Genomic DNA, 12,383 nt, shown 5'->3' with positions numbered 1-12,383 from the left:
GCCAATAGAAAGTGGCAGAAATGCCAGAGGACCAATTACAAGCTGAGGTCTCAAGAGGCTTTGCCCACTTCTACTCACCTCAGAACCCTCCCACTGCCAAGTGAATAAACCCAGGCTAGCCTACTAAATGATGACAGGCCCAATCACCTTGATTCACCAGCCAACATCCAGCCAACCACCACATGTGTGGTTGCCATGAGAGGCAAAGCAGCCCCTAGTCTATCCATTTGGTCACCACAGGCTTTTAACCAAGCCCACCTGAATTCAGCCAAGCCCACATGAAATCAGCCAAGTCTGACCAGAACAGCAAAACCCCCCAACTGCCCTGTACCCTCATAAACAATAATTAATACTGATTGCTTAAAATACTACATTTATGGTAATTTGTTACACAACAAAGCTTACGGTGACTTACTACACAGCATATTTGAGACACCAATCTACTTTCCAGGTTCTCCTCCCACTCCCTACCTTGTACTCTGATATTCCTTCATCCCAAAGTACTTGAAATGCCCTATTTTACAATCATATCTCACTGCCTTTGTTATGCTGTACCCGCTGCCTAGAAGGCCCTTTCCTCTCTCCTATATTGTGAAAAATCTTATCGTTCAAGATCAAGCTCAAACATCATTCTTTCGATCATCAGGTATTTATCGAAGGCTAGGCACTGAAGTTTTAAAACTGAATAAAACATAGCCCACCCACTAAAGCAGCTCACAGTTCAGGAAAGGCTAATGTCACAGTCTTATTTCTTTCCCCTCCGGCTCCCTTCAGTAGACTTAAGTCTTTCTTATTTCTTCCCAAGCACTCTTATTCCTTAGTTACAACACTGCTCACAGTGTGGTGCCAGCCATAACAACAGTACCTGACTTCTAGAAATCTCATGAATAATAGATGGGACTATGAAGGCAAAACCCTTAGCATGGTGTGTGAAGCATAGTAAGTGGAAAATAAATGTTAGCTGTTGTGATTTTTAGTTAACACATACTCTCATCTCCCCTACTCGGCTGCGTGTAAGTTTCTTGAGAGCAGGAACTGAGCCAAATTCATCTTCGTGTCTGAAATACCTAAAGTGTATATGTGCCTGGCACATAATAAACACTCACCAGATGTTTGTTGAACAGCTATCACCAGATCTATAAGAACTGAGCACAAACCCAGTTAACTGCAGAGCTGTTCAGTGGCCCTGGGGCTTTAGTGTTATACTGGGGCGCCCTCTGCTGTGCATGGATTTCTTCACACATATGGGTATGAACCAAAACTCTTGAGGGAATTCAGGAGTAAAGCTAGAAATTTCCAGAAAGACTCGTTCCAGGCAAAGGATTCATCTCCTTAACAAGGGGGTACTGATTTCCCTCCCCAGTGCTACACCTGGGGTCATTCATTTTATAGCTGCAACCACCCACATCATCTGAGTTTTGAAAAAACAAAATGTTTTGGCTTGGGTTTAACTTTCTTTTTAAGATTTATTTATTGTGGAGAGAGTGAAAGAGAGAAAGAGAGCACGAGTAGAACGGGCAGAGAGAGAGAGATTCCCAGACTCTGCACTGAGCATGTAGCTGGATGCGGGCCTCAGTCTCACAAGCCCAAGTCACCACCTGAGCTGAAACCAAGAGTCAGACACTGAAATGACTGCACCACCCAGGCATCTCTGACTTGGGTTTTATATCTTGTCTAGATCACAAATAAGCCCTTCATAAGTAATAATGGAATAATAAACGAAAGAGAGGTTGTGGGATAGATGGAAGGACAGCTCACAGTCCTCCACACCTTACCATGTTTGAAAATCCTCTAAAAGAAAGCGAGAAAGCAACCATGTAGATGGGACGTGTCCATCTCTTGGGATTTTAACTAAAGACACTTGGATGTAGAAGTATGTCAACAGAGAGAACAGACAAATTCTGAGCAATGCCCATGTAAAGCACATAAATCATATCATGTGCCATGATTAACCATGTAACTGTAAAGAAAATGTTCAAATAGAAGGGATAAAAAAAATTAAAATCAATCATGCAGCAAATTACTTAAAATACTGCATTTGTCTGAAAAGAGAATATAATTTATAGATCAGCAGATACTGTTTGGACCCTGTGGTAAGAAAGGCAATGGGAGTGGGGAGATGCATTTCCGGTTATGTACCTGTTTTTACTTAAGAGAAACCATATTCAAAGAAAGCTGCTCTGAAATTACTCCAGGTACAGTGCTCCACAGGCACTGGCCTCTTCTCAGTCGCCTCCATTACAAACAAAGCCCCATGACATGGCAGTGCTATGCTCTTAAAGCCACGCTTCATGCCCTGAAGACCCAAAGCCAGGAGCAAGATGAGCCAAGCAGAGTACCGTGCCTTTTACAAATACAAAACTCCTTTATTCCCGAATTCTGCTACTGCTGGAGTATCAGTTCCTTTGAACTAATTTTGACTGAAATCGGCAATTGACACTCACCGGGATATATGATGGTTCTGTAACTGCAGCAACAAATTTGAGTAAAATTTAAAACCTTTTCCCTTTTTAGTGTTACCTGAGGCAAGTAAGAGGGCCACCTCTAGGGGAATCCTAAGCCTTTCCAAGGGATAGGAGAAGAAAATTCACAAAATTAAGATGAGGCAGGACAGAAGAGAAGATTAAGACAAAAATCACCAAACACAGGTAACATTCTCTGAAGAAAACGTACTCTCAAAAAAAGAGGGCACTCAAATAACCTGGAGACTATAGTCCAAATGGGTAAGATGAATTTTTTTTTTTTTTTTTAAGTCTGGATTTAGCTCTAGGGGCTCCTGTAGAGCAACTGTAGATCCGTGGGTTGCGAGTCTGAGCCCCACCTCGGGTGTAGAGATTATTTAAAAATAAAATCTCAAAATATAGAAGTAAATAAAATTTTAGAAATAAAAATATGGGCCAAGTACAAGTGACTCTAACTAGTCTACTAGTTAGACTGACTCTAATTCGTCTACTCTACTCCAGACAGGCCATAGTACTGTTTATTCTGGAAAGGTCGCTGACTTTGTAACACTTTTTCTTCCTTTTTTTTTTTCCTTAAAGATTTTGTCAGAGAAGAAATAAACACACGCAGGGAGAGCGGCGGGCAGAGGGAGAAGCAGGCTCCCCGCCGAGCAAGGAGCCCGGTGTGGGGGCTGGATCCCAGGACCCGAGCCCAAGGCAGACGCTTCACTGACTGAGCCTCCCACGCATCCCACATTCTTTTCTTCTAAAGGGATTCCCCCACACTCCCATACAGCGAACTCAACCCATTTAATAGAAGGGAGGGCGGTGCGCCCGAAAGTGAGGCCCGGCTGCTCCCGGCTTTCTCAGGATGTGGACGGCACAGACCCCAGACGCGCCTTGGTCTGTCCTCCGACCACCCTCCACCCTCCTTCCCAGTCGCGACCTCGAGAAGCCGGTCCGCAGCCTCCCCCACGGCACCGGCCCACGCGCTCGCTCGTGCCCGCCAAGTTCTCACACCCGGATACGTCAGGACTAGTCCGGCCAGGCGGAGCCCGAGCGCACCCCACTCGCGACGCTCACCGGCCGGGTGCCAGCCTACCTGTCTCAGGGCTCCGGTGTCCGCCGCCTCCGCGTGGCTCTGCACCGCGTGGCCACTTCCTCAGAATCACCTGAGGAGAAGCGTAAGGACGCCGGCGTCTCTGGAAGGTGCCAGTCCAGCACCGGGCTGTGCCCTCTTGCAGGACCTGCACAAGGCCTCCCCCGACGAGTGGGGTGGCCCTCAGGCCGCCCTGGAAGCCACCATGGTTCTGGACAAGAACGTCAGGGGCGCCCGCCCAGAGCCAGAGCCCTCGGGCGTGCCCTGCGGGCGCAGGCCCCCATATCTGTGAGCTCCCGGAGAACGACTTCCAGGGTGAGGAGGTGACCCCGTCAGGAAGATGGCGGCCCCCTGACTCAGCTCTCAAGCACAACCAGAGCCTCTGGAGCCCAGCAGGCTTTGAGGGGCCCCTGTAATGTCCCCTTCATGTCCCCCTGGTGTCGGAGCTTCTGCCTGAGCCTCCCAATGCAGCCACTAGACAACTTTTCGGCCATGCACAAGACCTTTCCCACACCTAGACCAAATGGAAAAATAAATGTTTTCGCAGGGAAAAACAAAACAAAAAGGCAGCCGCAGCTTGCCAGTCTTCTAGAGGAAGACCAAGTTGTAGATACAGAGAATATTAAAAGCTATTAGAGAATATAAGGGACAACTTTATAACTATGTATTTTTTCCTTGACCGTGTTAGTGGTTATTTCAAAGTCCGTGTCTGTTCTCTGTGGGTCTTCTTTATTGTCTGTTGTTTCTCATTTTTTATTATCTTCTTGTGTCTCTTCATGGGCCTTTTTTAATTGAGTGTAGATATTCCATATCAGAAATTATAAAAATAAATGGAGCTCTAGGATTATGAGAGAGTCTCTCCCAAGAAGGTTTTCATTTGCTCCACCAGACCACTGCCCCACTTAAGAATCTGTATCATCTTAATCTGGTCAGGGGGTTAGATGGTTCAAATCTAGACTTCAGGCACTTCTACTTTTGCCTAAAATGAATAAACCTCACTCTATATCTTTCTCTAAAATCATCTAACAACTATAAAAATAGTGAGTTTTCTGGTTATTTTTCTGCTCCAGTCTTAATTGAGTCTCTAGGACAAGCCCAAATCCTGGAACTACACAGCATGTGTCAACAGACTAGCTTCCAGAGAAACCTCTCTTTTCTAGTCGGAGGACCAGGTAGGGGATTGTGAATTTGAAGAAAATCTCCCACTTTTTTCTTTTATTAATCTCTTGACCCTGCCCTGTGTAGTCATAAAGCCACAACTCTTGCAACAAAGCAGCTGTGATGAGTGGCAGCCACCTAAAATCCGGAAAAAGTCCTTCTTTATTACATGAGAACTAAGAAAAGGAGTCCCTGTGATCTGAACAGTGTTGAAGGAAACTCTATTGTTTTCTCCCTCTTTTGTTTCTACCCTTTGTTTCTGAGCCAGACCCAGCTATGGAAAGTATGCAACTGCATGGAAAAACAACAACAACAGCAAAACCAGTACTCCTGCTTTCTAACTCCAGCTTTCTAAGGACCATGAAAAGGTGGTCTTGAGAGCTAGGGAATATTGGAAAAATCACAGAAGAGTGAGAACTGAAGAAATGAAGGCCCTAATTCTGTGTATGAAGACACTTCTTGAGCTCTTCATGAACTGCTATGACTCTGACTCTGGTAGCCAAAGGGTTCTATTCAAAGACCCCTCCCCAGCCAAGCTTACTGACAAAACTCGAGCGTGTCTGTACTTGGCCCTGACTCTTTGTTTTTCCAGGTCATGGAGCCCCTCATCCTCAGAAAACAGACAACTACAAAACATATTCCTCTCCAACCAAACCACAACACACATTCCGGAAGGGCCCTGGACAGAGGCTTCCCCACCTCCACCCCACCCCCACCCGGGCCCCTGACACTGAACTTGTTACTCCTGCTCTACCTGGCCAAGAGTTGACCTTTCTTACAAACCCTCCCCTGTGGGCGCAACCACAACCCACACCGTAAAATCCCTTAAAAGGCCCAGCCTAACAAACATAGGTCCAACATCTCCCTCCATGCCTGGCCTCTCTCCACCCTTGGAGAGTAAATAAACTCTGCCCTGCTTATTGCTCTACTTTTTTGTGCAAATCTTTGCCGCCAGCATTACTGGCCACCCTAACTGGTAGTACGGTGAAAGAGTGATACATTCTGATCAGGTAGGATATATCCCAGGAATGTAAGTAGATTAATTAATTACCAGATCAAATGAGAAAAAAAAGACCTGTATGATAATCTCAAAGGAATAACATTTGGTAAAGCTAAACCCATACCCTGGTTCTTTTAATTAGCTAATTCAAAATAGAAAAGAAATTTTAAAAAGAAAAGCAATTATCCTTATGAAGTAAAAGTTATCTACCAGAAATTTACATCATATCTAAAGGGGAAACTACAGAGGCATTCTCAGTCAAGTAAGTAACAAGAAAGGTAAGGGGAAAAGAGAATACTAACACCTTAGTTAAAAAAAAAAAAAGGTGAAAATTAGGTCTTTCTTGTTTTTTTAAAAAAGATTTATTTATTTGGGGTGCCTGGGTGGCTCAGTGGGTTAAAGCCTCTGCCTTCAGCTCAGGCCATGATCTCAGGGTCCTGGAATCGAGCCCCGCATCGGGGTCTCTGCTCAGCAGGGAGCCTGCTTCCTCCTCTCTCTCTGCCTGCCTCTCTGCCTACTTGTGGTCTCTGTCTGTCAAATAAATAAATAAGATTTTTTAAAAAGATTTATTTATTTATTTGGGGGGGTTGGCTGAGAGAGAGGGAGTAAAGCAGACCCTCCCCTCCCACTCAGCGCAGAGCCCATGTGCTCAGTCACACCACCCTGAGATCATAACTTGCACCAAATCAGGAGTTGGACCCTTAACTGAGTGAGCCACCCAGGCATCGCAGATCTTATTTCTTATTCTTGCCTTCTCTCATATAAACTCCCACCCCCAACACACACATGCTCTGATTCATGTGTAGGATTTGGTGGGGTAGTAAATCTCACAAGCTTACCTTATAGAGAGATGGTGCTCCGTTCTAGTAATCACACTCAACCTATGCGTCATAGTTATAAGTTATAATATCTAGAATCTACTGTATTAGAGTATTTTATATGTACTATTTCTACTTTTTCACTACCTTCGGAGGTACATAACATTATCTCCATTTTTAGATTGGACATTGCAGCTCTGGGAAATTATTTTGCTTATCATAGGTCACACAGCCCGTAAATGGCTGAGTCAGGATGAATACTTCAGCGGTAGCCAAAGCCAGAGCTTTTTCCACTATGCCCTATTGCCTCTCTTCTGAGGAAGAAGCTGTGGAAAGAATTCCTCTGGCATCACTCAGGGAATAAGATACTATGTCACTAGGAAGATTTTCTAGCCAAGGTCTTGATGCCTGTGATGATTCATATTTAGATCATGTTCCTTGAGAGTAGCAAATATATCTGAAAGCAGCTGGTTTCAGCATCTGAGTTGTAAAGAAAGTTCTCAGGGAAAGCATCCAGTAATATTGTAGGAAATCTCAGAGGTCACAGGAGCTGTTTGTTCCTCCCTGTGGCTAAAATTTTCCTCCTTCCAGCCATAATAATAAAGGCTAAATACTCTAAAGAAAAATTCCAGGAGAGTCTGCAGTTTTCTGATCCAAACCCCTGAGCCCACACTTTTTGGGTAACTGCACTATTAGCTGAATTCTGCGCAGAGGGGCCTGGACATCTAGCCAAGATGAAGTCCCAATGTATTTTCTGGCCTATGGCAAGGCAAACTTGGCCTTGGGGAGCCACATAATCACATATTTCCAGTTGTATACAAACAGACTGAGATCTACTCTTTGGGCCACAGCCTAAAAGAACTGAATTTTGCCCTTTTCCCTCCTGAGAGCTATGAAGAGAGATTCCATCACAGAAATCCAATTATTTGGTGGTGTCAGTTGGAAAATGGTGGCCGAATCATCAGGATATGTGGCTTCTTGCCACCAAATTGCAACTAACAGATCAAGAGTAGTTGCTTAACTTTTTTAAGCTTGGCTGCCCACCCTAAAATTTCACTGTTGAGACAAGTATCTTTGAAATTCTCTCTAGCTGAAACATTCCAGAAATTTTATCAGTCTGGTAGTGAAGAGAAAGTGACTCCCTATGTTTGAGATTAGCCCCAAATTATTTTGGGGGAACTTCTCCTGCCTCTCCATTGAAGTCGTGCCTACATCACTTGGTCTGGTTTAAGTATCATCATCGGATGCTGCCCAACGTGAACTCACGACTTCATTTGAAAGGTTTCTAGTTTTTTCTTTCTTTCTTCCTTTTTAAGAAACTTTGTATTTTTTGTCAACACTATTTCCATGTTGTTTGCCTTAGTGCAAGAGTAGCTTAAGAACATTCACTTTACCAAAGAGTTCCAAAAGCCTCAGGGAAACTCCAGCTAAACAAAATTTGAGTAAGTTTCTCTTTCCAGAAAATATAAGACATTATAATGAAGTGTTATAACCAGTTTTAATTAAATAGTATAATAAGATATATAACTCATATTTCAGGTCTGAATTCTTCACTTGTTATAATGAGCATTGGGTGTTGTATATAAGTGACAAATCACTGAATTGTACTCCTGAAGCCAATATTGCACTGACTGTTAACTAACTATAATTTAAATTTAAAAATTTTTTTGAAAAGGACTGAGTTCCTTCCCCTCTCCTTCTCGCCACTGCCTGCGGAGTTGACAGCCATCTCTTACTGGTTTTCTGGCCTTGAGGTTGCTGCTGCAGCCTGACCACTAACAGCAGACTGACCACCATGAGCTTCGAGTCAATGGCATCATGGCTGCCCTCAGACTTCTGGTGAAGTACAAAATCATTAAAAAGAGAACCAAGAGGTTCATCCAGAACCCGTCAGACCAATATGTCCAAATTAAACACAACTGGTGGAAACCCAGAAGCATTGACAATAGGGTGTGCAGAAGATTCAGGAGCCAGATCTTGATGCCCAACATTGGTTACGGAAGCAACAAGACAACAAAGCGCATGTTGCCCAGTGGCTTCCGGAAGTTCCTACTCCACAACGTCAAGGAGCTTGAAGTGCTGTTGATGTGCAATAAAGCTGACTGTGCAGAGACTGCTCACAATGTCTCCTCCAAGAACCACAAAGATGTGGACAAAACAGCCCAGCTGGCAATCAGAGTCACCAGTCCCCACGCTGGGCTGTGCAGTGAAGAAAATGAAGAGACAGTTTGTGTGCATATCACATTTGTGTTAATAAAACCATAAAACTACCACCCAGCATTTATTTCACTCCTGGAAAAAAAAAAAGGCTGAGTTCTTTTTGTGATTGGGACCCAGGTAGAAAAAGACTTCTGTTACCTTTTTTTTTTTTTTTTAAGTCATCATATCTAATATTCAGAAGCACATTTTTGAGTTGCAAATAAAGAATAGTACTTACCAAAATACATGCCTTATTATTGGGAACTACTGCATCCTTTTCTCCCATAGGAGATATTCCTTCATTCTCATCTCCATAGAAGAAGGGTCATGTGGTTTATGTAGCTAGGACTAAAGATGGGGCTTGCTTTGACTTTTCACTGTAAATAGAAAAAAATGTGCTTTTATTTGGGGGATTGATTTACAGATTAAGTATAGTCTCAGCCAATAGTCATATTAATCATTATGGTATAAATATAAGCTCCTTAAAATATCAGGAGAAGATAGAAAAGATGGGAACAAGTACAGACATCTTCAAGGAAAATATATTTCATGATACCTATCATGAAATACACATTCTCAGGAAGAGAACACATTATGGCTTAGAGGCTAATCATCAATAATAATCAATGTCAATGATATGATCTTTCATAAGTGGTATTCAAAATGAACTGGTCCAGAACCATTGTTAAAGTTAGTGGATTTAAGACAGGTTGCATTGTGAAGACAAATCATCTTGGGACTTGGCAGGACTTGGGGGGGGAGGGCTGGGTATCACTTTGCATGTCACTATAGCATGTGTTGAAAATAGACTTTTTTTTTTTTTTCCTCCATGGCCTTTTTGAGGCTGTGTCAGAGGACTCTAAAGCGGGTAAGTGGTTGGAAGAGAAGCAATTCGCAGGTGGATCTAGGTCAGACAGTATTGTCTGGAGCCTGTGAACATTGCTACCAGACCAGTATCACATCAGGCAGACCCTGGATGAAACAGCTGCTGCTAAGAAAAGTCATTTTCACTTTACCCACACAGGGAGAACATAACAAAGTTCTGTATTTTTAAAAATCTGAGGTCTAATGAGAAGACTGGTTTCCACTGATGTTCTAGCCTTGGGTGCAGTCTCATTGCCAGGAAGAAGGTGAGGTCAAATGGGAGCATAATTTGGAAGATCTCTTGATGTTTGTTTCTAACGCTTCAAAATTTGAGTGACAGTTCCAACATTTTCTTTGAAAATGTATCCAAATAGAACTCTTGTATACAAGCTAATACATTACACAACCTCAGGGTTAGAAATATTATTAGTATTAGTATTAGTGTTAGTATTAGTATTAGTATTAGTATTAGTGGAGGTGTAGAGAGCATCTGAATCTGCAGGTACAAAGAAGCAAATGCTTTTGAGAGATAAATCTATAGATCCAGCATGGGAACGACTAAAATAGGGTATAGAGGGTGCAAGGAGAGCTTTCCCTGTAAAGTCAGGGAGGAACAAGAACATAAATTAGCAGTTCAAGGGGATTGAGTGAGAATTCTGTGATCCCTCTGAGAAAGTCAAAGTGGGAGAACTTGTGAGTCCACCCAGCACCCAAATCCTTAATAGTATTAGAGATGCAAATCTTGTGGGTTAGCATGTGTGGATGTTGCAGATATGTGGTTCTCAAGCTTTAGGGAAATAAGAATCATCTAGGCAGTAAGCTTAAAAGATAGCAAGCCAGACCCTACTCCTAGAGATTCCATCAGTAGATTTGGGGTTGGCACAGGAATCCAGGTATCACTCAAATGGTCCTCGCATTTTGAGAAAAATACTGTACTCTTGGAGTAAAGGAATCAGCCATTCTCCTATCCCTTTCCTCTGCTTTGAAAAAAAAAAATCAAACTTTACAAAGTGTCTCATTTTCCCTCTTAAAAGAAATAGCATTGAAATCTTAGCGGAATTCCTTACCACAAATCTTTAACACTTTTTTAGGGTTACAATGTTCCAAACATTGTATACACTTTATTTATGTTACGATATTAACTATTGTTTAATGAGTATTTGCTAATTTCCAGGCACTCTAATTAAATGCAGGATATCTAAATAATATCTAAACTTCCTACAAAGAAAATATTATTCTCTATTGTTCTGGCTAAGAAAACTGTGGCTCACAAAAGTTCGGTAATTTGTCTGGGGTCACAGGTTAATACACAAAATAAAGTCTGTGAATCCAAAAACCGTACTTTTTCCAGTGCTTTATTTTAAAAATGATCTAATGAACGGGAGGTGAAAACATCTCCATGTGACAAACTCCTACAAGTGTGTATAAGAGGCTAATGCTGTAGACAGAGCTGTCATTTCTACTTAATCCTAACACTGACCCATTGAAAATAGCTTAAATCACCCATCAATATTCTTGTCCTTTCTTGTCTACTGCTCAGTTGACTAACAAAGAAAAGATGATTCCAGGACTTTGTATCAAACTCTTAGGAAATAGAGTTGTGTATATTACACACCCTGTATGTTTGACCTATAGAGCAATTAAATTATTTGCCTGGAGACCTCTGATATATACTATCCTTTGTCACTTTCAGCCCAGATTAAGGGATTGTGCCTTCTCCGCTAGAGTCACTCATCTGATAATGCAAAGGGGCAGCCCTGTGATTCAAAAGAGCTCTCTGTGATCAGAGCTGGAAAGAACCGGATTTGCCTCTCCGCTCCACCTCTCATTAGCTCTGTCTTAGGACTAATCAACTATCCTTTCTGAGCCTTTCTGTCCAGGCTTCTCACTCTTAAGGTATGAATGAAAATGGATACTTAACAAGATAAAAGAAATAAGCTTCTCTTTTTTTTTTTTAAAGATTTTTTATTTTATTTATTTGACAGAGAGACATCACAAGTAAGCAGAGATGCAGGCAGAGAGAGAGAGAGAGAGAGGAGGAAGCAGGCTCCCCGCTGAGCAGAGAGCCCGATGCGGGACTCGATCCCAGGACCCTGAGATCATGACCCGAGCCGAAGGCAGCGGCTCAACCCACTGAGCCACCCAGGTGCCCAAGTTTCTCTTATTTACACACAGTAGGTAGACTGTAGGTTTTGTTTAACTATGGTGTTTATAAATGAAGCTTAACCCTAACTTTATACAACTTAAAAAATGGAAATTTCTTCAGTATCACCCTGTTTGTGTAGATTAACTCAAATATGTGCTCAACACATTGAGCTTTGCTGAGTCATCCCTAAATACTGTCAAACTGTTCACGGTGGTGACAGAGATAGATCAAAAGAAGCAAGCCCCATGAATATTTCATAAAGATGCAAACTGCCTTTGGAAAAGCTGTTTCAACTGTCTAAAGTTTAAAGGAAGTTTGTTTTGTTCATTACTGTGAGACAGTTTTCAGAGCACAGATTTCATGCCCCCTCTTCTTACACTATGATGAGCAGAGATCATATATCTAATCAAAGAAATAGGTACATGTCTATTCCCAGGATTATTACATCCAGCCAAGCATTTCCTGATGGATTCAATGGATACTTACCTAGTGATGATGGTCCATCTAGCTGGACTCACCCAAGGACTAAAAAGAAATGAGAGAGACAAACAACAAATTCTGCAATGGGATAAGGGCTAAGAACACGTGAGGCATGAAACTCATAAAAAGAATCATCTGGGGATAACCTCCAAGAGGTAATAACACTTAATGGCAATCT

At 42.4% G+C, this 12,383-nt stretch overlaps 1 protein-coding gene across 1 annotated transcript; it reads left to right on the top strand.

Annotated features, from left to right (window-relative positions):
- Positions 1-8,334: 8,334 nt before the first annotated feature.
- On the top strand, positions 8,335-8,781 carry LOC122913429 (60S ribosomal protein L32-like). Its single transcript, XM_044260166.1, has one exon. It carries the CDS (start codon positions 8,335-8,337, stop codon positions 8,779-8,781), a length of 447 nt encoding a protein of 148 aa, XP_044116101.1.
- Positions 8,782-12,383: the final 3,602 nt, after the last annotated feature.

This window comes from Neovison vison, chromosome 7 (assembly GCF_020171115.1).
Source record: "Neovison vison isolate M4711 chromosome 7, ASM_NN_V1, whole genome shotgun sequence".
In the NCBI taxonomy this organism is placed as follows: domain Eukaryota; kingdom Metazoa; phylum Chordata; class Mammalia; order Carnivora; family Mustelidae; genus Neogale; species Neogale vison.
Note: the sequence above shows the minus strand (reverse complement) of the source record. Positions and strands in the feature narration are given on the sequence as shown.